The sequence below is a fragment of the Neomonachus schauinslandi genome, chromosome 16, assembly GCF_002201575.2.
Source record: "Neomonachus schauinslandi chromosome 16, ASM220157v2, whole genome shotgun sequence".
Classification (NCBI taxonomy): domain Eukaryota; kingdom Metazoa; phylum Chordata; class Mammalia; order Carnivora; family Phocidae; genus Neomonachus; species Neomonachus schauinslandi.
Window position 1 is genome coordinate 40,363,467 of NC_058418.1, and position 27,879 is coordinate 40,391,345.

Below are 27,879 nucleotides of genomic sequence, written 5' to 3' on the forward strand. Positions count from 1 at the left end.
AAAAAAAAAAAAAAAAAAAAAAAAAAAAAAAAAGAAAAGTCCTCAACTGTTTAAAAATTAAATAATATACTGTCAAATAATCTGCAGTTCAAAGATACAGTCTTGGGAGAAATTAGAAAATATTTTGAAGTGGACAAAAATGAAAACACAACATCAACATTTGTAAGATGAAACGAAAATAGTACTTAGATATTTATAGCATTAAATGCTTATATGAGAAAAGCATAAACAAGATGTGCCAGATAAATGCCAACAAAAAGAAGGTAGGCATGGTGAAATTAATATTAAATGAAATAGAATTCAAAGCTAAAAGCATTCACTAGGGACAACAGAAATGTCAAAATGATAGTTAATAAAAACTTAATATATGCCAGGCACTATTCTTTTTTTTTCTTTTGCTAGGCACTGTTCTAAGATATTTTTATATATTAACTCATTTAATCCCTACAATAATTATATGACTTAGGTAGTATTATTATCGCCATTTTGGGAATGGAGAAACTGAGTACAGAGAAGTTAAGAAAGCAATAGAACTAGGATTTAAACCCAGTATTTAGGCTCTTTATTGCTACACTCTACTGAACAAAACATATGTTAACTTTTGGGGCACCTGGGTGGCTCCGTTGGTTGAGCCTCCAACTCTTGGTTTCCTCTTGGGTGATGATCTCAGGGTTGTGGGACGGGCCTATAGCGGGGGGGGGGGGGGGTCCACGCTCAGCGGGGAGTCTGCTTGGGATTCTCGCTCTCCCTCTCCTTCTGCCCCTCCCCCACCTCTCTCTCTCAAATAAATAAATAAATCTTAAAAAAAAAAAAAACCATGTTAACTTTGGTTCATCTAACACCATAATTTCAAAAAAAACAAACAACAACAACAACCCCAAACTGTTAGAAATCCAAGGAAAAGTAATAAATCTAAAACTTTAGTGAGGAGCTTTAATATATCTGTTTTAGTAAGTCAATACATCAAGAAAAAGAAGAGTAAGTATAGGAGCGGCTGGGTGGTGCAGTCAGTTGAGCATCGGACTCTCCTGAGATCAAGCCCTGCATCTGGCTCCTCACTCAGGGGGGAGTCTGCTGGAGATTCTCCTCTCCCTCTCCCTCTGCCCCTCCCCCCGCTCCTGTGCTCTCTCTCTCTCTCTCTCTCTCTCTGAAATAAATAAATAAACCTAAAAAAAAAAGAAGAGTAAGCATACAGAGAGTTTAAATTACATAATTAACAAAATACATAATGGACATATGGATTTTGTACCCAACTAAGAGAGAATATTCAATCCTTTTAAGCACACATGGAACACTTACAATCCCTGACTATCTATTAGGACACAAAGAAAATCTCAACAAATTCCAAAAAGCAGAACATACAGACCTGTTCTCTGAATAAAAGAAATAATAAAATTTGATTATTATACCATCACCAAAGTATAGCCAAAAATTTATCAAATTAAACATTTTAAAATACCCTTTTAAATTATTCTTGGATTAAAGAGGAAATGTAAAATGGAAACTACAAGCTAATTAGAAGTGGATAAAAACTAGAGCATTATTTTAAGGATGTGTCCTAAGCAGTCCTCAGAGAAAAATTTATAGCTTTAAATGCCTTCATTAGGAAACAAGAGAGACTTAAATAAAGGATAACACAATACACAACAAATAGAATAAAATGAAACAAAAACTAGAGGTCAATTCTATTTATGAAAATAAAGGCAAAACTCCCAAACAAAATACTAGCAAAATGATTCTAGAGGTTTATCAAAAGAGCAAAGCAACATGACCATTAAAGGCACATCCCACGAATGTAAGGACAGTGAGCCTTGGGAAAACTGCGATTGTCGGTCACCACATTCATAGATTAAAGGAGAAAAACACCAGGTTCTAAAAGGAGAAATCTGTATGGCAAAAATGCAAAGTAAAAGACAAATGATAAGCCAGGAAAAACTATTCATAACTCAAATTTCAGAAAAAGGACTAATTTCCTGAATATATGCATTCTTATGTATCCATTTTTTTAAACAAACAATTAACAGAAAAACATACAAAGTATGTGAAAAGTCAGTTCTTGGAAAAGCAAATGCAAATGCCTGTTACATACGCAAAAAAAAAAAAAAAGGCAACAAAAATACTCCTTAATCCACTCATAACTAGAGAAATGCAAATTAACACTACCACAAGGGATTTATTTCTAAATACCATTCTCTAGTAAAAGAACCAGAGCTTCTTAGAGGAACTCGGATTCCAGGACTGGGATGGGGAGAAGATAAAATGAACCTGACACATGTTATAGGGTCAGAAAATAAGGAAATGGGGGGGGGGAGAGATGGGGGATGGGTACCCAGAAGCCCACCAGTAGGAGCTAATAAAGGCCAAAGATGAAAAAATTTAACCAAGAAAATCAAGCACAATAGTATTTAATTATAACCCAGAGAATAAAATAATCAGTGTAGGAGAACAGAAAATATTCCTTACACAGGAATGTACAGGGAATAGAGCCACCCTTCTTCATCCCATAGCAGACACTTCTGGGGCCATCCGAGTGATGGGTTCTGGGCTGGGCTAGGACAGGCTCCCATGGAGCTCACAGCCTGCAGTGGGAGTGACAGCCATCTCGGGCATCCAGTCCCCTCAAGCAGGGGCACCCCTCCAGTTCTCCTTGCCTCTCTCTGGGCCCTCTCAGCCACCCCAGTGAGTCACCATATTTTTTTGCGTGAGTTCCCTTTCAGTAAACTGAGATAGAGATTACTTGAAATAAAATGCAACCATTTTAAGTGGAGCGTTTGATGGGTTTTGTTAAATGTATGTTTCTGTGCAGTCACCACCCTCCGCAAAATAAAAAAACATTTCCAGCACTCCAGAGAGCTTCCTCCTGCCTCCACCCCAGGTTACCACTGGTCTGATTTCGGTCACCATAGCTGAGTTTCACATGTTCTAGAAATTCATAAAAATAGAATCATACAGCATGTACCCTTTCGAGCCTGGCTTCTTTCATTCAACATAATGTCTGCAAAATGCATCCCTATTGTTGCACCTGTCAATGGCTTATTCCTTCTTCGTGCTGAGAAGTATTCCAGCGAAGGGATGCCCCACAGTTAGTTTATCCTCTCAGGTGTAATGAGCCACTGGAGTTGTGCAGTTTGAGCTATTAAAAATAGAGCCTCAGGAGGCCTGGGTGGCTCTGTCAGTTAAGCCTCTGCCTTCGGCTCAGGTCATGATCCCAGCGACCTGGGATCAAGTCCCCCATAGGGCTTTTGCTCAGCTTGGAGCCTGCTTCTCCTTCTGCCCCTCCCCCCGCTCATGCTCTCATGTGCTCTCTCTCTCTGATAAATAAATAAATAAAATCTTAAAAAATAATTAAAAATAAATTAAAAATAAAAATAGAGCCGCTGTGGATGTTCAAGTCCAAGCCTTTGCAAAGACAGGTGCTTTCATTTCTCTTGGGGAAATACCTACAGATAAAATGTCTGGGTCACACAGTATACTTCTGTCTAATATTTTAGGAAACTGCCAAGCTGTCTTCCGCAGTGGAGGTCATCACTTCCAGCCCCAGCAGGGGTGTATGAGAGTTCTAGTTGCTCCACATCCCCCCCCCCAGCACTTGAATGGTAGAGTCCCCTTTTATGAAGCCATTTTAATAGGTGTAAAATATCTCCGGGCGCGTGGGTGGCTCAGTTGGTTAAGCAACTGCCTTCCGCTCTGTCATGATCCTGGAGTCCCGGGATCGAGTCCCGCATCGGGCTCCCTGCTCGGCGGGGAGTCTGCTTCTCCCTCTGACCCTCCCCCCTCTCATGCTCTCTCTCTCATTCTCTCTCTCTCAAATAAAATCTTTTTTAAAAATTTAAAAAGATAGTTTCTCATTGTGGCTCTAATTTGCATTCCTAGATGTCTAATGATATTGAATATAGTTTCGAGTGCTTACTGGACATTCATATATCTTCTTTGGACTGTTCAAAACTTTGGCCAATTAAAAAAGTTGCGTTGTTTTCTACTTACTGAGTTACAGTTTTGAGCCAAATTAACACTGATCAATATCAGGTTGTCCTTGTTCTAACCCTCACCTGTCCTCCTCCCAGGGGATCCAGAGTAAGCTCCAAACACCTGGGTCTGGTTCTCTACCATCTGTCTCCTCCCCCCTAGCCCTTTGCTCAGTCCTTTCTTCCACAAAGGCTCCCGGCAACCCTCTGAACCAGCCATAACGAGGCAGACAACTATTACCAAGAATCATCTTGTTCACGATTCTCTGGACACACTATTGACCCACTCCCCACAAATTAAGCTGATGCATCCTTGCATCCTGCAAATGCAATCTTCCTAGCACTGCTGTTGAATGAACAAATAAATGAGTGAACGAATGCCTCTTACCTGGCGGGAGAGGCCATCGAATTCTTCTTTGAGGAAGTGACACTGGGATGATCACAGAGTAAAGAGAAGTTCATCGGATAACCAGGTTGGAGAAGAGCATCCAGGTAGCAGGGTCAGCATGCACAAAGGCCCTGGAGTGGGGAGAGCATGGTTTGTTCAAGAAACTGTAAGAGGGTCTATGAGTGGAGGAGCCAGGGAGCAGAAGACACCAAGGGATTATGTTTTTAGTCTCTCTACCAAGACTCTGAGCAAGATGGGAATCTCCGAAGGTTTGGGGGATAAGGGAAATGCAGGTGATCCTGACTGAGCATTTTAGCATCCTTCTGGCTGCCAAGAGAGGAAGCAGAGAGGCCTCTTAAAGACACCCTCACAGCAGTCCAGGGAGCAGGCAGGAGTACTCTGGGGCCTCGTGGAGGCTTGGTGGTGGTGAGAAGTGAAGAGACAAAGAAAGCTTTAGGAGGTGAACATGTGCCGGCCTTGGTGACGGACTGATGGTGAGGGTGAAGGAGAACAAGGACAGCCCCGGGTCTCAGATCTTGGGGTAGAAGGATGGATGGCGGTGCCCTTCATGGGGGCCCAGGAGCCAATGGGAGTCCCCGGAGTATGAATGGGGAGAGGGAGCAGAAGGAAGGCTGGGGCAGCCAGTACAGGAGGCCGGGCCGGCCAAAGATGGGAGGGGTGGCCAGGGGAGAAAGAGGGAGTGGGTTGGGGAGCTGACAGCTCGATCAAAAGCGCAGGAGGGGGCGCCTGGGTGGCTCAGTTGGTTAGGCGACTGCCTTCGGCTCAGGTCATGATCCCGGAGTCCAGGGATCGAGTCCCGCATCGGGCTCCCTGCTCTGCGGGGAGTCTGCTTCGTCCTCTGACCCTATCCCCTCTCATGTGTTCTCTCTCTCTTTCTCTCTCTCTCAAATAAATAAATAAAATCTTAAAAAAAAAAAAAAGCGCAGGAGGACGAGACAGGGGTCTTGCCGTTTGGGCGCCTAGGTTCCTGGGTCCCAGACACAGCGCAAGAACACGGGCAGGAAGCTAGACGACGCAGCGAGTGTACACAACCCTTCAGAGCACGCAGAGAAGACTGGAAGCCCCGACGGGGCGTTCAGGGGCAGCAAAAAGAAGGTCTCGGAGCGCCGGGCCGGGGCTGAGGGGAGAGTGCGTGTGGGTATGAGGGGGCCCCACGCCAGCTCGGCGGACAGTCCCGCCCGGCGGGGCCCGGAGCAGCTCGGGCAGCCAGGGTCCGAGCGGAGGACGGGAGGAGGAGGAAGGCGAGCGGAAGAAGCGAGCGGGGCAGCGGGGGAGCAGGAGACAGCGAGGAAGGGAGGAGGGGACGGGGCAGGAGGGGCGGGGCGGGGGCGGGGCGGCGGGGGGATGCGCCCCCGCTCTCGAGTCTCGCCTTTTCTCCTTCCGCACAGCCCGGGTTTCCGCTTCCCTCCCGGCGCGGGGTGAGGGAGCGGGGCCGCGCCTCGGTCCCTGCCGCCGCCGCCATGTGGCCCCCAGACCAGGAGCCCGACCCGGAGCCCGGCCCGGCCCCGGCGCGCGCCGGCCGCTCTCCGCCCGGCGCGGCGATGCCCGGGCTCCGCGCCCTCCTGCCGGCGCGCGCCTTCCTCTGCTCGCTCAAAGGCCGCCTCCTGCTGGCCGAGTCGGTGAGTGCGGCGCGGGGCCGGGGTCCGGGGCGGCGGAGGCGCCGTCGGGACGCCCGGGACCGCCGAGCCCTCGGAGCCGCGGAAAGCGGGCGGAGCTGGGCGCACTTCCCCAGGCGTCGGGTGGCGCCGAAGCTCAGCGCGCGAAGCAGAGGCGAGGCGGGGCTCGAACCCGGGTCCTCGGGGCTCCCTAACCCAACATGGGGGGCCGGTCGGGACGCCTGGGGCCGCGGCCCGATGACGCGGCGTCCGGGCCCCTGGGAGCTCAGCCTGACGCTGTGTGACCCCGGGCGCCTCCGCCCTCTCCGGGCCCCCGGAACGGGCTGCAGCCCCACATCCTCTGGCCTCCGTCGCGGGCACTCGGCTCCGCAAACCCTCCCGCCATCCCCGGCTGCGCCCCGGGAGGAATCAGCCCGCTCGGCGCTTCACGACGCCCGGATCGTGGCCGGGGTCGGCTCTCCGCGCCCTTGCCCGCTTTCCTGGGCGCAGGGAGGGCTGGCCGGGCCTCGAGCTGCGGGGCGGAGGCCGGGGTGGACTCCGGCCAGCCAAGACGGGGAACAGCGGGAAGTGGGAAGGGGACCCCCGGGATTGGGTGAGGCCGGGGCCGCACAGTGCGGGGCGCGGAGGCAGACCCCTCCCCCCGGGTGCAGGGGGCGGGAGCCCAGCGGGGTGACTTCATCCCCCTCATGCCCCCCTCGCTCGGATCCAGCCGCCCCGCCCCCGCCGAGCTCCTTCCTCCTGCCCGCAACCCCCACCCCGGCCCGTCAGGCCTTTGTCTTGGGGACACTACGAAAACTGCACCATCCGCGGGTGGGGCGGGGGCTTGGTGCTGGGCCTCCGTGCAGGGAAGGGGACGAAGTGGCCGGGCGCGGGGGAGGTGAGATAAGGAACAGCTCTTGTTACTTAGATCTCTGGCAGTTTGGCAATCCCTGTCGTTATTCCCACTTTGCAGACAAGAAAGCTGAGGCCAGGGCATCTAGGGAATTTAACAGGTGGGTCACTTGCGGGCCAGGTGACAGCAAGGCTGAGTGGAGGTCAGAGGAAGGAAGCTTCTGCCCCACACCTCTCCTTCGTACTGCCCAGGGCAGATGGCAGGAGGCCATCCTGGCACTTCTGCCCCTGGGGTCAGCCCGGAGGTCACCAGCCCAGCTCCCAAGTGAGGCACCAGGACCCAGGACTCAGCCCACACTCCAGGGAGTCGCCTGTGGTTGGCCACCCCAGCCCCACCCTGGAGACTGATGAGAGCCCCTTTTGCACAGAAGCCTTAAATCCACAGGCCAGTGATGGAAGCCAACCCCAACCCCACTCAGCCCACCTTATAGGGGAGGCCCTTGGTGTAGCTGATCTAGGGGGATGAAGAAGTAGGGAGGAACAGGTTAGGGTTGATCACAAGGGGAGCCACTCTGGCCACTCTTCCCTCCCTCTGGTCCCCTCTGGCTGCCTCCAGGCCCAAGCAAGTGGGGAGGCTGACAGGGATGGGAAAGGGGAGGAAGTAGCACCAGGAATCAGGGAATAAGGAAACAGGAGTGGAGAGGGGGTTCCCCAGAATCTGACTTTGGGGGCCGGTGGACAGGAAGGGGAGGGACCATGACAGCCTTCCCAGGAGGACGTACAGCAGGAGCTAGGGACAGGGCTGGGTCAGGGCCCCCTGGCCTTGCTTTCCTGGGAGGCCCCTCTCTGTGCCTTAATTTCACATCTGTTCAGATTGAACTCGGCTAATTCCCGGGCCATGGTCAAGGCAAATTTGGGTGCCCTGGGGACTCCCCGGGATCTCTGCAGCTCATCTGTCTGAAGCAGCCACAGCATTTCCTGTGGGGCATCTGGGTGTCCCTACAGGGCCCCCTGGGCCCCACTCCAAGCTACTCAGCCGTGGACATGTTCAAACCCGCCCAGCCATAGTGACAGGACAGATAAAGGCCAGCTCCCATAGGGCAGGGTTGCTTAGGAACTAGAGCTGTGTGGCCAGCCAGCCCTGGGTTCAAGTTTTGATGCCTTGTTATTAGCCGCATGACACTGAGCAACTCACTGCACCTGTGAAGTGTCCACACCTCAGTCTTCTGATCTGTGAGGTGGGCTGTGAGCAGCACCAGTGCATGGATGGTTGCGAGGATGCTCCAAGCCTCAGGCCCTGGCCCGGGAAACAGCCCCTCATCTTGGTCTGCCCTGCCCTGCAGGGCACACGGTCTGCAGAACTAGCCGGGGACCTCAGCATCTCCTGGCATCAGTCCCCACCCACGGCGTGTGGGCAGGGCTGCGGAGAACTCTGATCCTTGTTCCTTAGCGTGGCCTGCCCTTTGCACAAAGGCTGGGTGGATGATGCAGCAGGGCCTGAAGTGTCAGGCCAACACTCCCCCTCCTGGAGGGTTTTTTCTTCGTATGAATTGGCAAACAGGAAACCCGAAGAGTTCTACCATTAGCGCCCGTATACCCACCGCCCAGATTGTACAGTTGTTACCCTGTTGTCAGATTTCCTTTATCACATATCTTATCCATCTGTCTGGCCACCAATTAGTTTTTGATGCAGAATAAATTACGTGCATCAGTACATTTCAACTCTGAACACTTCAGCATGCATATCATTAACTAAATTCAAGGTTTGTATATTGGTTTTCAGCTAAAAGTCACATTCTTGGGAGTTGGGTGTAATTTTTTGAAATGGTTTCTGCTTCGTGAGCTGCCTTAGAGACTGCTTAGGTTTGTTTTGCCCTGTTGGGCACCATCTGAGTTGGGTGGATCCTGCCATGGAGCCTGCTGGGGTGGGGGGGCGAGGTGAGCAGCAGGAGGACGTGGACGTAGCCTCCTGGGGGGCTAGACCCATGTGGGAAGCTGGGCTTCCTGATTGGGTCCTGGCAGGGTGCTGGCACGGGATCAGGGTGCAGAGCCGTGCCCCGAGGCATTGGGGCAGCACGGGTGTGGGCCAGGGCCCCATAACGGGGTTCTAATGTTGGCAGCTGCAGGACTGTGGGCAGGTGGCCTCCCCTGCTGGAGCGTCTTCTGTGCTTGGCTGCAGAGCCCTGGGCCGGGGGTTGTGCAAAGGTTCTGACTTTACCTTCCCGCACCTCCAGGGTCTCTCGTTCATCACCTTTGTCTGCTATGTGGCATCCTCTGCATCCGCCTTCCTCGCAGCGCCTCTGCTGGAGTTCCTGCTGGCCCTCTACTTCCTCTTTGCCGATGCCATGCAGCTGAATGACAAGTGGCAGGGCTTGTGCTGGCCCATGATGGTGAGGGGGCCCCAGGAGGAAGGGGCTGGCTGCATTTCGGCCCTCACCCTTTCTTCAGTGTGCTGGTTGGTTGGAGCCAGGACCCTCCACCCGGCAGCCATGTGACCCAGAGCCGTTGCCTTACCTCCGGGAGCTCTCTGGGTGAGGCGGGGAAGCCCCGCTGGCATCCTGGCCCCTGGCCACCAGGTGGCGCTGGTGCTCCCAGCTGGGCCTGCCGGAATGAGCCTCAGCCGCAGGAATTCAAGCCATTTCCACAAGGGCAGGACAGGTTAACTGAGGACTTGCAGGGCTTACCCAGACCTCAGCCGCCTGGCAACTTGCTTAAGCAGTCACCTGGGAGGCCTCAGAGTCCCACCTCAAACTTTGCTGTTTGAGAAGGGACAGAAAGGCTGCGATTGCACCCTGGTCTCTTGTCTTCATATCCAATATGCTTCCTGCTGGGCTGCACCCTGTGTCCCCATTTTAGGGACAGGTGAGCAGAAACCATGATACATAAATGGATCTGCCACAAGTACGTGGCTCAGTGAGGCCCAGGGCCAGATCTCCCCACTGGAGAGCCAGCAGGGAGCAGGTGACCAGGTTTCCAACGTCTTTCTCACCAAATGGGATCTGTATGTGGGCCCGGCCGGAGGGCAAGCTGCAGCCTGGCCCACATCCTGTTGTCCACCGGGCAGGGGACAGCTAGCTGGACCGGGAACAGGGCAGCCTCCAGGGGCACCTGGGCAGGGGCAGGAATGGGGGTGGGAGAAGGACCAGGGAGTGCAAGGTGGGGCCAGGACAGGGCGGGAGCCCCACGGATGCTGGACCTGCGGGCGCCGGGTGTGTGTCCAGCCTTCGGGGCCCGTCATCCCCTGGGAACAGTGGGTTCCAGCCCCATTCCTGCCGCCTGGTGCCCTTCTGAGTCCCTGCCCCGGTCTGGGCTCCCAGCTGTACTCCACTCCTGGGAGCCCAGGGCGGTGACCACGCCCACCTCCCCCCAGGACTTCCTGCGCTGTGTCACAGCGGCTCTCATCTACTTTGCCATCTCCATCACAGCTGTCGCCAAGTACTCGGACGGGGCTTCCAAAGCAGCTGGGGTGAGTAGCCACCCTAGCCCTGGAAGAGGTTGCCCAGCAATGCCCCCCTCAAGCTCACCCCACCCCTGATGGAGCCCCAGATGCCCCTGGACACTCAATGTCTGGGGCACAGTCTGTCCCCGCAGAGGCCCCTTGGGTTTTCACGTGGATCTCAGCGATTCCAAAGTCTTCTTATTGGAGATTTAATCTGCCCTGAGTTTTGAAGGCTGTTTGCCCAACCAAGATAACAGCTCATTTTCCTACTTGTCGGTACCGGGACGGGTCTGTGTTTGCCAATCCGAGCTACTTATCCGAGCTGATTGAGCGGGGCGGCAGCTTCTCCGCTTCTCCTGGGCTCTCGGACCAGGGACTCCCAGCTCCTGATGATGGGTCCCATCCACCCTGTTCCCTATCCCACAGGTGTTTGGCTTCTTTGCCACCATCGTGTTTGCAATCGATTTCTACCTGATCTTTAATGACGTGGCCAAATTCCTCAAGCAAGGGGACTCCGCAGAAGAGAACACAGCCGACAAGGCGGAAGGTGGGTGGCCCCCCTGTGGGTTTTCACCTGGGAACCCAGCTTCTCAACCCAGGACTGTTGCTGGGGACCCTGCTCTCCCTTAGGGATACTTGGCCAGTTTGAGACTGGAGGAGCATTTCCTCTCTCCCCATATGGGCAGGAAGTGTGTTCACAGCCTGGTTCTCCTATCCCTTCATGGGGCACTGATCATAAAGCAGGCTGGCTCCGCAGGGCCTCTGCCTTTCCAGGAAAGGCATGCTGAGGGCCTTTTCCTCGGTGAGACCTTCCATGATGAGCCCGGGCTGCTCAGCGGCCACCTGCCCTGAAACCCACCCCCCTGCCCAGTTTCACCGGCCCGTTGCTCAGGGGCCAGAGAACCAGGCTCTCCTTATCCGCAGCACTCGGGCAAGCTCTGCAGAAAGCATCCCTCTGCTAAAAATATGTGAGACTCATCTCATCCCATCCTGTACTTCAGCCACTCCTAGGTTCAGTGTCCCTAGACATTTTCCTTAGGCCTTTGGGACCTGCTACCAGCTGCCTGCCCTGGGTGCTCCTAGCCCATCACCCCAGTGAACAAGTAGGAAGCGTCAGTGGAGACGTGTGTTTGAGTATTGTGGGCTTTGACACTTGGAGATATATGTATGATGATTTTTTTTTTTTTTTTTTTTTTTTTGCTGTAAAATGATTCCTAGCTTGTGTTAGAATGAATACAGCAAACCCACAAAATCATACAGGGCTAGGGAGTCAGGGTTTGTGGAGGCTCTCGGAGCTCATCCATGACCCGGCAACAATGTGAGGACAGACTGGGGTTCAAAGAGACCGAGGTTGGCCAGGGAAGGGGTGTCCCTCCCTGAAAATAGCAACTGGCACTGGGGCTGAGGCAGGAGGGTTAGCAACTTGGGTGTCTTTCCTTCCTGGAATGGGGGGGAGTTCCAGAAGGCTCTAGAGAGTACTCTTCGGTATTGGATTTCTAGGAGCCCTTGAGTCATACCTTAGATAGGCCCTTGACGTCATAAAATGGTTCTGATCACCACATAATATTAGGATTGGGGGCAAGGGGGATTGAAAGTATAAGTTGGTTAAAAGAAAGCTTCCTGATTTTCTAGTATATTTTACTTTCTTGTGCCTGAAAATAGCTGTCCTCACCTTGCCCTGCTGAATTGCAGGGTAGGGTTGAATTTGGGGTGCAGATATATCACGCTAACACCCCAGGTGAGAACGGCCTGGGGTGACTCTGGAGGGGCATGTGGGCTCCCCGCTGCATGCGCCCCGCCCTGGAGGGGACGGCAGCTGCCCCTGCAGGGGCCCAGGCCCGGGGCCAGCCCTCACGCCAAGCTGACACCAGCAACAGTCAGAAACCCAGCCAGTCCCCCAGAAACAGCTTCCCGGCACCGCTGGCCTGGACACTCCGGCCAAGCGTCCCCCTTGCTTCGCTTTCAGAAGAGCATTCCGACTCCGAGTCTGACTGAAGGCCTGCCCCGCCCCGGCAGCCCGAGCCGCGCGGGCCCCCACTGCTGCACCTCGGGACCGGGCGGCCGACCGGCCAGGGCACTGCGCATGTTGCGAGAGCGGCGCCGACTTCTCCAGCGCCAGTGGGAGCTGCTGACGGAGCTGGCCTCCTCAGGGCCCCAGGGTGACACGCCCAAGCCCGGCATCCGACCCAGCACCCTCGGCCGAGCACCGTCTAACCGCTGCGCACGCGGGGGCATCGTGAATATTCCGCCATGTCTCCTCGTTTCTGCCCCACAGACCTTAAGCCTTGTAACCTCTCTGCCAAAAATGAGCACAAGGGGACAGAGCTGACGGAGCCTTGTTACCTCCGTCACAGGAAGCATTTCATGCTGGGGGCGGGGGGGTAGGACCGAAGCCACCACAGGGCCCACCTGCTAGGCCCCAGGGATTTTTGTCTGCATTTGGTGTCCCACTCATGCGAGGCACTTTGTCGAGAATGATCCTTCCAAGATTCTCTTGTTCAAGGAACACCAGTACCCTCTTCATTTTTGAAGCAGGGAGAAAACCGACCTTTGCTCTCATCCAGGAGCGAGCAGGTCAGGGTGCCTGTTATGGGGAGCCACCCTGGGGAGCCACGTCTTCTCCGGGTGGTATGACAGTTGTACCAGGTCCAAAAGGTCAAGGGTACCTAACCGTGAAGTAACTGACAGCGTTCTGGGGGGCTGGGCAGGCCCAGCCGATCCCTCTTTCCTGGGGGCCCAGGAGCAGGCGAGGGGCTCTCGGGCACTCAGGATGACAGGTTTCTCGACACCTGACTGCCTCTCGAGAGGGGAGCTGTGCCTTCTGTGTTGACCTAGAGACATGTGCTGCGTGTGTATGTTCAATGGGATTTTGTAACTTTATGTAATTTTTTTTTTTTTTTTACACAAAAGTAGCTTTTTAAATGGCATTTCCTCTGACCCAAGAAGCCTCATGAATGAGCCAGATCTGGACCCGTGTCTTGGGCATTTGTAACCTTTGTTCTTCTCTTGCATGTGAAAAAAGCCTTAATGAATTAAAGCAGACTGACTGCGTGCTTGGAGTGTATGTTTGAAAACCCCTCCACCACCCAGAGCAGTGCGGGCGCGTGTCCCGTCTGGCACAGACGGGGCCTGCCGCCGGTGAGTCCTGAGGGCTCCGGGTTTCAGCAGCAGCACGCATCTGCTCCACACCAGGACCCCACGCGTCTGACACATGTGCTCTCCCGCACTCCTCACACAATCCTGGCTCACAGTCCAGGAAACTAACAGAAGGTTCGGGAACTTGCCCAGGTTCACCAGAGCCCCTTGGAGGGGGCCCCGGGCCCTCTCACTTATGCGTCAGGGTAACGACCCAGGCACCTCTGAGGTGGCCCGAACCTGGGGCTCTTGTGGTTTGGAAACTGGTTGCATGAGAGACCTCGGAGTCGAAGCCTGGGAGGACCCTGGGTCAGCATTTGGCCCAGGCATTCTGCCCCGACTTTTGCACACGTTCGAAAACCTGTCTGAAAGTTGAGCGTGCAGACGCCGAGAGGGGTACACGGCGGGCGTGTCTGCTCCTCCTTGCCTGCCCAGCTAAGCCAGCCACACTGCCTGTCCACACCCATCCCGTGGCCTCTCTCGTGGACGTGGACTTTGTTCAGCCTCCACCTCCCAGGCCTGTTTCGGGAACGGGGTCCACACCTTTGAAGGGACAGAAGGGAAGTCAGGACAGAGACAATGCCGCTTTTACGTGTCCATTTATTAAACAAGAACTCCTTCATGACGATTTAATACAATATTTATTAGCGATTAGTGTTGAGAAAATTATTTCCCTCTACATACAAAAATACAGATTTGAACACTATGAAAACGATCAGGACAAGTACCATGAAAAATAGGTCCTTCAAAAGAAATAAGGGGGCAAAATCGAGGGCAATGTGAGGCCCCTATCTGCTGTCAGGGACAAGCCACCAGGGGCAAAGACTTTGGGGCCCCGAAACCACTCCACATGGATAGAGTCAAACCCACGAGCCAGGGTTCGAGAAGCCAGGAGACCCACCAACAGCATAAACCAACGTGTGCCAAATGGGCATCACCTCAGAATGCCCCACAGCTGTGTCCAAACTAGTAAAGGAAATAGACTTTTAAGAAGCAAAATGTAATAGTTATTAAATTAACATTGCCCCCCAAAGTGCCACCAGGCCAAGTAACAATGAATAATCGTATTAGAGTTATTAGCCATCTGACTTGACTTCCTTTGTTAAAATAATTACATATTCTGACCCTTCAAAAGGACAAAAAAGAAGCTACAACTGTATGTTTCCATAAACCCATTCCTTCATGTTGCAACGACTCAGCTAGTTTACTCGAGATTTTTCTTGACCGGACAGAACCCGAGTCCTACGGGGGTGGGAAAGCCGAAGGAGCAGCTAGAGTGTTAGCCGAGTCCCGATTTCATCAAGCTCCTCATAGCAGGGCATCTATTTTGTCCAGGCAGAAAACCGGAAAGGGCCACCGAACCCACCCGGCGCATCCATAAACCAACGTGAGGTCCCAGGAGAGGGCCAGCCGGCGGAGGCCACCGGGGCAGCCTGTCTCCCGCGGGCAGAGCGGGAGGGGGGCCTGAGCCGGTCCGGGAGGACACCACCAGCCCAGTAACAACGGGGCTCTTCGCCGTTTCCGACCCAAAGCGGGGAAGTCAGAGCACTGCGGGTATCTATTCTTTTTTATGAAACCACTTTCCTCTTTCTGTTTGAGGTGAGGAGTTGCTCGCTGTAACTGACCAAGTAGTTTAAAAATGCCAAATGCAGTTATACTGATTAATAGTTATTTCACAGAAATATACTCTTACTCTCAGACTGTTGAAATAAGCAGAAACAAGTCGTTGGGGAGAGAAAGCAGCAGAGAGGAGACAGGAATAGCCAAGGTGGGGTGGTTTTTTTTTTTTCTTTTTCAAAATACGTAACGAAGTTTAAAGGGATAATGGCCAAACCTCAAAACCATCATTGCTAAAAGCAATATTAAAAGGACACAATCGAAAATCATGCTACAAAAATAGTGTCATCTGGTTTAACTAAATGTACATCTTTTTTTCAATTCCATGATTGACAAGTGTTTATGTGACTGACACACGGAAGGCACCGAAGGTGAAGCGATTATTATTTGTCTTAAAATATACAAAGACAGAATTATCTACTTTGGGGAAAAAAAAAAAAACATACAGTCATACCTGTAATAAATAGTTAAGTGTTTTTGCCACGGGTTCCTGAACCCCTACAAACTTCAACATATACAAATAGTTTCAATCCCTACATTCTCTTCGAGGGAACCACATCAAAATCAAGTTATTAAAAGCACTGGTTTTATCCACATACGTCAGTTTCATCATGAGGCAGGATTGGAAAACTCATTTTGGGTTACAGAGTGAACCCGCCGGAAGTAGGCAGCCCCTGTGTGGGTCTGGGCCAGCTTGGGGGTCCATCCAGGCCTCCCGCTCTCGTCTTCCCCCGGGGAGCCAGCCCTCCCCCAGCCTTGGACCAGTCAGTTCTCCCTTTAACCCCTAATGATTTGCCTTCCTCGCTTCTGCAGGGGACCAGAGTCTCAAAACTTGCAAAACCGATTCTGGAAAAGGCAGGAAAGCAAAACGGCCCGCAGAGGGAGGCAGCCATCAGTTAGACCTGGCCCTGACTGGCATGGACACCAGGCCCCTACACTGTCCTCATTCCCTGGTAAAGCGGGGTGCTTCCTACTGGGGTTTAGCAGTGTCCTCCAAAGACAACTCAGATTTGACAGGTTCGGACTATTACCAAGTCCCATACAAACTATCCCCTGAATCAACTGTGTCACATCTTCCCTCCTCTGAGGCATAATGAGGAAAAGAAACTTCGGGCCTCGCCCTAATCCCATCAACAAAGCTGATTAAAGTCATTTGAGACAAGTTCCACTAGAACCATAAAAGTTCTGATAGTTCAGTACGGTCCAGGCTATTAACCCCTTAATGAAGGCTCTCTGGCCTTTGTGTACAATGCATCCCAAAGAAAACATGCCACTCCCAGCTGTCTAATAAGCAAGTCACCTGAATTAAAGTCTTGGCGTAAAAATGTGGACAACAAACTAACCCTATGAAAAAGATGCACTATTAAAGGATCCATAATCTAAATTTTACTCTAGGCAAGTTGCCAGTGATTCAAGTTCAGTGGGCCTGTAGGTAACTTTTTTCTGTACTATTTATGGAATAAGAAAAACTAGAAAGGGGGAGAAAAAATCCCCAAGGTTGAGAAATGACATCCAATGCAATAAAAATATAATCTAGACCAAAGAAGGGAAAACACGTCAGGACCCATTCCTCTGTTTCAAGCCTAAGAGTGTATAAATGCCATTTACTGGTATAAGGAAAAGTCAAATGGAACATTCATTTTCAGAAAAAAATTCCAGATCTAAGAGATACTGAGGGTGTTTTCTGTCAGAGGTGGTTTCTAAATAAAAGCAATGTACAGGGTCAAATATTTCAAATTACGTTTTCAACTAGACAGTTCTTATGATCTCAGTAATATCTGCTGAGAAGAGAGGAAACAAGATTTTATAAAAAGCCAGGAAGGTTTGCAAAGCTCAAGGCAGGCAGCGTTAGGCCTGCATCCTCTCTAGGCACCCAAACCAGAATCTGAGTCACCCTGTCCAGACTCAACAAGACACCAAGAGCCCATCCAGAGCTCCAAGGCAGACTCGTCCCAACATCCAGCTTTTGTTCTCAGGCTGATTCCAAACACAAGACCTCATTTTTTCCAAAGCTAGAGGATAGGAAGGTAGTTCACCAAGTACATTTTTTCAAAATGTCCTGGGTCAGTCACCATGTGTGGTGTGATGAAGGGCCCCCCAGGACACAGTCTGGGTGCAGAGCCCCTCCCTCCCCTCAGCTCCCAGACCTGCCCCTGCCCCCACCTCTTCAGCCTGTCGCCCAGCTGGTCCTTAGAGTGGGTGCTGATAAGGTAAGAAAGACTTGAAGACAGAAGCCCCAGGTTCTGCAAAGTTCACTAGGAACTAAAAAAGCATCTGGGGACCTCACAAACCAATGGCAGTCCCAGGGGCAAGAAGCAACTTTTTATTTTGCTAGAGAGAATCAATGAGCAGTAGCCTTCAGCCTAGAAAGTGCTTTTTTTTTTTCCTGCCTTTTGCTACCCGTTTAATGTCATTATTTTCCTATAAACAAGATATGAAGAAAATGACAAGCAGTGGCAAGATGACTTCATGGTTGCTTGGTTTTGGACATGGAGGCACAATGGGGACCACTTAAATCATCACTGCCTTCCAGAATCACTGAACTGGCCACACGTTGCCTCCACACACTGTTCATCTGTTAAGGCCAGTTCTGAGAACCCACAGAAAATCTTGCACAGCCAGAGGTCAGAACTCGGTCCACCTCTTAAACACACGGAGGGGTGAGGAATTTCTTCCCAAAGAGCACATGAATGTTGACAAGAGAACGTGAGCTGGGGCCACACATAGCACGTGACACACCGAGGCGTTACTCCAGGCTTACTGGGTGCAAGAATTCACACACGTGTGCAGACAAGAGTCAGTGCTTCCTCTCCCCGAGGGACTGCCTGTGGCTTGAGTAAAGTCTCAGTCACTAAGAGAGCCCCACAGAAAGGCAGATGAAACTGCAAACTTCAAGCGAGTAGACATGTTTTCAACGGAGTCAAAAGCTCTCACCAGAAGCTTCCAACACATCGGACTGACTTCACGCCTACCCACGGGCAAGAGCGTCCCTGCCAGGAGACTGTCGCGGTGCCCTGAGGGCTGGGGCTGGGCTCCCCCCCCCCCCCCCCCCCCCCCCGCACACTGGCACTTGCTGTTCAGCTTGCCGAGGCAGACGAGGCCTGGGGACTGGACAGGCTGCTCCATCCCTGCCTTTTGGTAGGCAAAGGTTGTCTCTCTTGGGTAAGTGTTGCTGCACAGAGTAAAAATCTAAAATAAAATACATCAAACTTCTCCGGTGAGATTTTAATCTGTGACTGCCTTCGTCCTTCCCTGGCTTTCTGTGAGGCCAACGAGTGTCTCTGGGCCTCCGTGACTGTCCTCTCTCTGTTTGCAAGGGGAAGACCTCTCCCTCCAATGCCTTCAGCAGTGCGAAAGGATACAGGAGACTCGGAGGGAAAAAAATACCACATCAACCAAATCAGCGCCAAGATCAACTTTCTCTGAAGACGTCAGCGTTTGCATCCATCTCAAACCACCCCAGAGGTTCCACCAAATGCTTGTGGGTTTCAACCATACAATGTCCAGGAACAAATTCCAATTTACACAGCAACTGCAGTTCCCATCAAGTCTGGCACCCACTATGAACGCCAGCATCATCCTACCAGAAAATTGAGAAACACTAAGATTGCCTCAGCCTTAAAATGCCCCAAACCATATGCATGGGGTCCATATTGGAACTATTAAATGCACAAATAGGCTTCCTTCAATTTGCAAAAAAAAAAAAAAAAAAGTCCTGGTAAGCCCCCCGCTAAATCTAGATTGTCCTGTTTGTACACAGAGGCAAGACAAGGCAAATGCAAGCGTCGTCACACTCGCCCTAGACAGCCGAATTCCCTCCACAAGCACTCACGCCACATGAATGTCACCGGGTCACCTGGGTTAGAGAGCTCGGAGCGGGCCTGGCCGCTGCTGGTTGTCCTGGGAGCTAATTAAATATAAAGAAATATATTTACAAAAACCATGGGGGAGCCTCATGGCACAAAGGATATTAAATAGTTACAGGGACATAAATAATTCCAAAGATTCTACACTACGATGCAAATTGACTGTAAGTCCCTCTGTGGCACAAGGTGCCATCACTTTTTATCACCTGTAAGCATTTACAGTTTCGATGGGCTTCAGAACCATTTCTTGCAGCTTTCAACACATCCTCAGGAGACCAACAGGCCCTTTTTCACCAGATGATAAACTGACTTTATTGCAGTGACTTGGGAAAACTTGGGCAACGATCCTGCCTGAGTGGTATTGTTTTTTTCGATCTCACTTCAAAGGCGGCTTTTTATTGAGGCCAAGTAACATGATTCCCAACAGATTTCTGATAAAGTTCAGGGTGGTCCTTCCAAGTGGGCCCCGCTGAATGCAAGGCTGAGTCTTCGTGACCCTGTTTCTAATTGGAACTCTCAGAGGGAGATGAGCCCATTTTTGACGATGCAGACACACTCAACAAATGCAAAATAAATACACAAAATGAACAGATAAAATCCAGATGTCCTAATCTCCTCCGAAGTCACTACATCTACTAAGTTCAAAGTCTGCGACGCATGATTGGCACAGCCTCACAACACACACGGGCAGGGGGCTCGATCAGACCCGGGTGGGAGCAGGGGGTCTGCACGGGCAGCCCGCCGCCCGGGACGCAGACGAGCTCGCACGTACGACCCAGGCCGCTGCCCCGGAAAGGAGCCGCAGAATTCGGATCGTACCGGGTGGCCGGTCCAGGGGGCTCACCCCTCGCCCCGACCCTTCAGCCATGGAACCGCAGGCCGAGCAGGGGGACCTGCACTGGGAAATCAGATGCGCTGGACGCCTTCTCACACGCGCTGTGCCCCCCACCGGCCGGCACACTCACGTTCGCCCCCCCCCACACGGCGCCCTCCACCGCTGCCGTCGGTCACCGCTAGGTGAGGTCCCGGGGGCTCTCCCCGGGCTGCACACTCGTCCCCCGAGCAGGCCGGGTCTCCTCCCGGGGGGACGGCTAACCGCAGACTAGTAGAGCGGGAAGGAGGTTTGTAAACATTAACAACAGTTCAGAGAGGGAAAACCCGACAAGGTAAAACAATTTTTCCGTGAAAGATACAATTAGTCTCCAACAGGAAAAATACAAAGGACAAAAAACACTACAGCATCAGAGGGGCTCGCTGAACACGCTCACCACATAACCTTCACTTTCTCAAGAATCCATTCGAAACCTGACGTAACTAGAATTTTTCCCAACAACTTCCGAGATCAGCGTCCACAGTGCGGACCCTGAGGCACAAAAGCCAGAGCCTACGCCTTCTGAAACATCAGAGAAAGGATGTGTCGTGGTGGAAATTCAAGTATTTTCAAATCCTAGACAAACCTACTCAGAATCACTTCACAACTGTCGTCAGGCATTCAAAAATTAGCACACGTCCCTAAAACAGAGGTGGGTCCCCACCTGTGGTCCATGAAGCCAGCAAATGGGCAAGCATTCTGGCTGCTGGAATGGATTGTATTTTTTGTGTGTGACTTTTACCTGAGAAGGTAAAATTGCAGCAAGTCTGCAATTCAGCCTCCGGGTAGTAAGGGTGGGTAGCAAACTGGAAAACAAGATGGTCCCATATTCCTGGAGGAGGACGTGGGAGTCGGGGAGGTGATGCACTGGAGGAACAATCGAGTGATTTCTCAGCAGGGCAGGAAACGACGGGCGACCTTCCCGCAGGGCAGCGGGCCTGCCGAGCTGTGCCAACAGGACAGCAGCTCTTCCCATCCCCGAAGAGTCCAGACCCGGCAAACAGCTCCACCAGCCACCCCTGGCCAGACCCTCAGCGTCTCCCGCGGTGTACCGGGCCTGCGCTGGCTGTCTTGACGGGCCCAGGGATGGAAGACAAGGAGCAGGCGAGGGTCCAGGTAGCAGGACCACACGCTGCCCTGCGGCCCTCAAGGGACCTGCCCAGCGATCGCTGCTGACTCTTCCAACCCTGCACCTTCATTCCTTGATTTTTTACCCCTCCTAGCAGCTCCCATTAATCCAAAGTCTTGACTTGTCGCAAAAACCTGTGACAGGGTGGCGCAGAGCCAGATGTGAAGCCTGTGCTCGGGGACAGTGAGGACCTAGAGGAGACATGGCAGCCTGTGAGGCCCCTCCCGCCCGCCTCTGTCTCAGCAGCTGGGTATGGGGCTCCCCGCCTCGCAGACCCACCGACAGGGCCACTCTGAATACCCTTTCCCGGAAGGAACTTCTACCAAAGAGGACAAAATTCAGCTTAATCACAGGAAAATCTGACGTGACGAGGGAAAGAAAACTTGGTTGAAAGGCTGGGCACAAGGATGAGAGGGAGGAGGGCTCCGGCAGTTGGGCTCATGTGTCCAGGTGCTGGATCTCGGGGCGACCGTCCACGTCTCTGGACTCCGTGCGGGCTCGGATGTAGTCACTGGCGCTCTGCTGGTGGACACTGACTCTCCACTTCTGCACTGCCAGGAACGTGTTCACCGCATACACCGCAGTCGCCAAGAAGCCAAATATCTACAAAACACAGGCACGGTTAGTCCAGACACATTAGCCTTCGACAGGGTGTCCAGGCAGGACCCGCCCCGAGCCGCTCACGTTGACCCGAGCTGTACCCACAACGCCCGGACCCACTGCCATCTGGCTGTCGGACTATGGCCAAGTGCCTAGTTAAACATGACTCCCCCAAAGTCCTGCCTGACCTGAAGACAGCCTAAGGGTTCTCTTCAAGTATTCTGGATCTATTAAGCACACACACACACACACACACACACATCACAGAAGTACCTCTTTTTCATGGTCCCAGATAAGAAAGTACAATGTAGCCAAAGAACCAAACAGAAAATGAGGGTCTCATGTGTGAGATGCCCACAAGGCCACAATGGCTGACATTCCAAATCACAGCCCCCAGGCCTCCACCTGCTGCCCAGCTTGCCCCACCCATGGGCAGCTCTGAGGTAAGCAGCAGCAGAATTGTAATGATTTGCTAAAGACAGATCAACCTACTGAGTGACACTTGGGAGAAGAGCTGGTTTCATGTTTTTTACAAACCTTTTAAACTGCCCTTCACCGTTGCAAAAGTGCTGCATATTCATTATAAATAGAGAACAATACAGAAATGCAAAGCAGAGAATCAAAGTCTTACGTGATCTGGTTCCCACCCCACCCCCAAAGGCATTCTACCTTGAAGAGCAAAAAAATGTCGTCTGGCTGCCAAATGGTGTCAAGACTGCCCTCTCCTTCGTTAAGATCCCCACACTGGCAGATAAGGCTCTTACCAGCAACATCACTAACAGACATCCAGGGCTCTGCTGGGAACAGACTAAAGGAGCCATTCTCAAATCGGAGTGTGCACCTGAATCACCTGGAAGGCTTGTTAAAACATATTTCTGATTCAGGGGCTCCTGGGTGGCACAGTCGGTTGAGCTTCCGACTCTTGGTTTTTGGCTCAGGTCAGGATCTTAGGATCGTGAGATCGAGCCCCGCATCAGGCTCTGCGCTCCGCACGGAGTCGGCTTGGGCCTCTCTCTCCCTCTCCCTCTGGCCCTTCCCACTGTGCTCTCTCTCTCTCAAATAGATAAATAAATCTTTAAAGGGGGAGGGGGACATTTCTGATTCAGTAGCTCTGGGGGAGCCTGGGAATGGGATTTCTAAAAAGTTCCTTGGTGATGTGGAGGCTGGTCTTCTGGGGACTACACTCTGAGAACCACAGCACAGAAGGAAGCAGGACCTCAACTGGCTCAGTAACAACATCATCAGCAAAGAAAAAGTTCAAGAAGAATGAGCAGGACACATGCTAGGGGACAGAGGCGAGAGAGTAACGGGGTGTACAAATCCGCCTGTGTTTTAACCAACGCAGCTCACTCACCACGGCAGCAATTTCCGCTCCGGTCTTGTGGTTCAGAGCAGCTAATACAATCGAGGCAATAAAGAAAAAGAAAGTGCTGAGTCCAGTGTTGACCAAATCCTAAAGAAAGAGATAAAGTCACTTGAAAAGAATTACTTCATGCTTTGCCCTAAAAGCAGCTGAAGGATTTTCAAAATAAGGAGCACAACATCCAGCCTCTCTTATGGTTCCGTATTTTAGTCCTGATGGCCCAGGGGTACTGGACCCATGAAGGAAGGTAAAGATGGTAGCAGCGTATGGCGTATATCGCCTGATCTATCACCACGGCAAAATTCACATTTTAACCAAGCACGCTGTCATTCCTTAATGAATTATTATAGAAACCCAAATGGACTAACCCATCAAGGACATGCCCGTTAATTACTGTTTAGAATTCTATTGTCATCTTTTAAAAATACGCTCGAATCACCTTTCATTTGCATGGACAACACTCCCCGGGAGTCCAGAACGTACCGAAACTGGTGAAATCCCCTCCAACATCCCCTCATTCACATATGACATGATAAGTGCACTGTTTTCAGGCCTAGACAACACCCTTAGCCAGACCTCATGCTCTTTCTTATGCGTGGTCTTTCAAGGCTCTATGTGGCTAAAACCTAGAGGATTTTCTCGTAAGCTTTCTGAAAAGCAAATGAGGTTACTATCCAATGCTTCAAAGATTTAACTCTAGTCGGGGCGCCTGGGTGGCTCAGTTGGTTAAGCCACTGCCTTCGGCTCAGGTCATGATCCTGGAGTCCCGGGATCGAGTCCCGCATCGGGCTCCCTGCTCGGCGGGGGGTCTGCTTCTCCCTCTGACCCTCCCCCTTCTCACGCTCTCTCTATTTCATTCTCTCTCTCAAATAAATAAATAAAATCTTTAAAAAAAAAAAAAGATTTAACTCTAGTCGTAGTTGTTGAGAGGAACGTAGCACAGTGATTAAGTGTCACAGTCTGACTGGGGCCTAACCAACCATGACTCGGGACAAGCCACTTCATTTCTTGGGTGTCACGTGGGAACAGTACCCCCGCCTCATGGAGTCCTTCTAGGACCCCAGGGAGCCACGCACGTGAAGAGCCGAGCCCTGCGCCTGGCTCCCAGCTAGGGCTCCCGGCACATTTACTGATGCTTCTGTTATTACTAGTGTGACAACCGGCCACTGACAGCCTGGGTCATACCAGAGTCCCTCTATAATCTCTACAGAGAAGCAGAACCCACAGAACATGCTAGACTGGTGAAGTGCCAGGCAGACCGTGCATCAACACCAGGTGGGGGTCCTCAAGGGCCATCTCCTCTTTCTATAAGATGCAAAAAAAGCAACGTTCTCATCACGAAGATGCTGAGCTTGTGCTGCAGGAACCCCAATACACTCCTGGTGTGCGCTTCTGTGGGGGTTCGCGGGGAGCTCCAAGTACCCAAGACTACAAAACTCTGTCCAGAAACATCTCCCAGCAGGACAGTTTTTAGTTGTGGCCAGGGCAAATTTTTCACAAATTCAAACCAGGAAGTGTTTAGTTAAAATGCTCAGTTCTGGGCGCCTGGGTGGCTCAGTTGGTTAAGCAACTGCCTTCGGCTCAGGTCATGATCCTGGAGTCCCGGGATCGAGTCCCGCATCGGGCTCCCTGCTCGGCAGGGAGTCTGCTTCTCCCTCTGACCCTCCTCCCTCTCATGCTCTCTCTATCTCATTCTCTCTCAAATAAATAAATAAAATTTAAAAAAAAAAAAAAAGCTCAGTTCTGGGTAAGGTGCTGTAGGGACAAGGAAGAAGATAAAATGTATTTTCTGAACCAAAAACTATTCAGAAGTAGGGGGAACGTTTTATGATTCGATGCTGAGGCCAGATATCAAACAAAACTGTATATACATTAGGGGTGACTACGTAAAAATATAAATGTGGTCAAGGGCCTGTACGCATTAAAGAGGTTCATGTTGTTTGTCTAGGATTTCCACATTTGGAAATTCATCTTAAATACCACACTAGTGCAGAAAGGTCTCAGTGTAAGGATGTTCGTCATAGAACTTAAAATCGCAAAAAAATGGGGAAGCAAACAAAATGCTCACGAACAGGATTTGTGAAATAAAATGGTATCGCCACAATGGAACACTATGCGGTCATTAAAAATAATGATATAGTTGTACGTTTAACATGGAATATACTTAAAATAGTTTAAGTAAAAAAGCATGATTCTGACGGTTCCGTTCTTCCCCCCCCTCACACATCACAACATACATGCCTATGGAAGAGCTAGTTCACATGGTCTGGAAGGTTGTCACACCAAGTGACGCAAGTGGTAACCCTGATGCGTTGTATCACGTGTGACTTTTTAACGGCTTCAGTGAGATATAACTCATATGCCGTATAAGACGCCCAATTAAAATGGACAATTCAATCACCACGATCTAGTTTTAGAACATTTTCAGCACTCCATTAGCAGGTAATTCTTCATCCCTCCCCTAATCCTAGGCAACCACTACTAACCTGCTTTCTGGCTCTGTGGATCTTCCTATTCTGGACACTTCATATAAACAGAATTATATAATATGTGGTGTTTTGTGACTGGCTTCTTCCACTCAGGATGATGGTTCTAAGGATCACTCACGTTGGAGCATGTATCAACACTTCACTCCTTTCTAGTACTATGTTGTAGTCCACTGTATGGATACGCCACATTTTATCTACCTTTTCATCAGTGTTTGGACATTTGAGTTGTTTCTACTTTCCAGTTGTTTTGAATAACCCTACTATGAACTTACAAGCTTTTGGGTAGACATATGTTTTCACTGGTCTTGGATCACCACATGATTTTATTTTTTTCTTTTATTATCTGCATGTTCCAGCTTTTCTGTAACAGACATTGCTCTGCACAGTTTATAAGGCTTAAACGTGGGGCGCCTGAGTGGCTCAGTCGTTAAGCGTCTGCCTTCGGCTCAGGTCGTGATCCCAGGGTCCTGGGATCGAGCCCCGCGTCGGGCTCCCTGCTCGGCGGGAAGCCTGTTTCTCCCTCTCCCACTCCCCCTGCCTGTGTTCCCTCTCTCGCTGTCTCTCTCTGTCAAATAAATAAAATCTTTTTAAAAAAATAAAAAATAAAAGGCTTAAAAGTGGAATACTGCAGGTGTTGGTCAGCATCAACTACTTGAGTTCTGTGTCCACGAAACAAAAATCAAGGCTTGTAGGTTCATCCTTCACATTAGGGGGAACACAGACACGCCCTCTGACTGGGCTTTGGGGGTTTGTAGTCAACAATGGTGATTAATCTTTTTTAATGCTTTTACTGGGACGTGTACTCTATCAGCCACATGCTTTCCAGTTTGCCCCAGCCGTCCCCACTCCCTACGGTCTCACAGCCCGCCCCCCACTTTATGCTTCCGGTCTGGCCCCCAGAACACTCAAGACTGCAGCCCCTCCTTGTGCTAGGGGATGAAGAGGAAATCCGCCCTCACACACACACGCTCCCGGCTGTCTCCTTCAGTGACACACCGGCAGGTACAGGGGTGAACCCCTGTAACTCCAATAATGGGTCAACAGGATGTGGCCTAGAGGGTGTGAACCCAAGGCCCACTGGCCGTATCTGGCCCAAGGACGGGTTTGACTTGCATGGCATTCAAAACAAATTTGAACATGCCAACACTTAAATACCAGAAGACCGTACATAAAAAACGGACTTCTTAAAAGAAAAAAAGAAGCTTCTAGCTGCTCTTGAAAAGCTGTTCCCGAAGTGCCCTAAAGCAACTACACAGTCAGCTGGGGCTGGGGAAGAGAACGACCTGCCCCATCTCCCCGTCTCCCCGTCTCCCCGTCGCCCCGCCTCCAGCTCATGTTCTCAGAGGCCCAGCCCCAGCAGGCCCCGAGTCTCCAACCCCGCTCCCGTCCCAGAGAATGGGCCATCCAGCAACGTGCCCTGGCCCCCCCCACACCCAGTGGGCACCCACTCATCTTTCCAGGCCCGGCTGGCACCGGGCTTTTTCTCCAAACAACCCCTGCTGACACCCACTCCAGGCTTCTGCCCCGAGGAATCTACGACCTCCTTGCCTGGGTTCCACCAGGCCCCACACAAAACTGGATCTTACGGAGCACACTTACCAAAGCGCGAGCAGCTTGCATCGGCCTGCCCTGTGCTTTCGGTTCCCAAATCCTGGCACAAAGCAGGTGTCCAATACACGGCTGCTGGCCTGACCACAGGGGAGACGGCTGTAAACAGGCTCAGCCCCAGGCTCTCACTGCAGTCGCTCCCAAACCACCGGGCTCTGTGGCCGGCTCTGGTGCGAGCTCTACACATGGTCGAGACAGGAAGTTCACAGCCACCAGTCCACGTGCAGACTTGTGCTCGAGTGGCCCCAGTGCCAAAAGGAGAGTCATAACTGTGGCATATACCCTCCGTGGAATCCCTGTTGTGTCAAGTGTGTGTCTGTGTGTGTGTGTGTGTGTGTTACGTCACCAATCCTCGCCTAATTAGGATCCAAAATACGTATAAAGCAGGAGACGTGCTAGTTTGTCCTACTTTTACGGGAAAAGATGAGTACGCTATGATAAAAAATATGTATTTGGTCTTTGTCCCCAGTTCCTTGGCATTTCCGGAGTGATGATAGGAGTGTCTTTTGTGATTCATAAGGAGCCCCTCTCAACCACACCTGAGCTTATGGTAATGAGGTGAGTCTGGGGAGCCCCTGGATAGTTTCAGGATGGGCGCTGGTTACCAGAAAAACCAACCAGGCTGTTAGAAGGTTGGAACTTCCAGCCCCACCCCCACCAACCTCCAGGGAGGAGAGAGGGGCTAGGGATTGACTTCATCCTCCAAACGGCCAATGGTTTTAACTCCATCATGCCTACGTAATGAAATCTCCATGAAAACCCCCGAAGGACGGTGTTCAGGGAGCTTCCAAGCTGGTGACTATATACCTATGCTGGGAGGGTGCTGTACCCCAACTCCGTGAGGACAGAGGCTGCAGCACGTTGAGACTCTTCTGGATCCTGCCCTACACATACGCATCTCTTCCATCTGCCTGTTCCTGAGTTGCATCCTTTACGGCAAA

At 51.5% G+C, this 27,879-nt stretch overlaps 2 protein-coding genes across 2 annotated transcripts in view; one reads left to right on the forward strand and one right to left on the reverse strand.

Annotated features, from left to right (window-relative positions):
- Positions 1-5,778: 5,778 nt before the first annotated feature.
- On the forward strand, positions 5,779-13,311 carry CMTM3 (CKLF like MARVEL transmembrane domain containing 3). Its single transcript, XM_021704120.1, has 5 exons — positions 5,779-5,993; positions 9,056-9,211; positions 10,192-10,287; positions 10,687-10,807; positions 12,227-13,311. Exons 1-5 carry the CDS (start codon positions 5,835-5,837, stop codon positions 12,253-12,255), a joined length of 561 nt encoding a protein of 186 aa, XP_021559795.1. The 5' UTR covers positions 5,779-5,834; the 3' UTR covers positions 12,256-13,311.
- A 7,931-nt stretch (positions 13,312-21,242) lies between these two features.
- The window catches only part of CMTM4 (CKLF like MARVEL transmembrane domain containing 4), a 61,540-nt gene continuing 54,903 nt past the window's right edge, over positions 21,243-27,879 (reverse strand). The window contains exons 3-4 of the mRNA XM_021704110.2: positions 22,833-22,931; positions 21,243-21,481 (exon numbers count right to left, since the gene is read on the reverse strand). Of these exons, the coding sequence (XP_021559785.2) occupies positions 21,317-21,481; positions 22,833-22,931 (264 nt within the window). The 3' untranslated portion in view covers positions 21,243-21,316. The remainder of the gene's footprint in view (positions 21,482-22,832; positions 22,932-27,879) is intronic.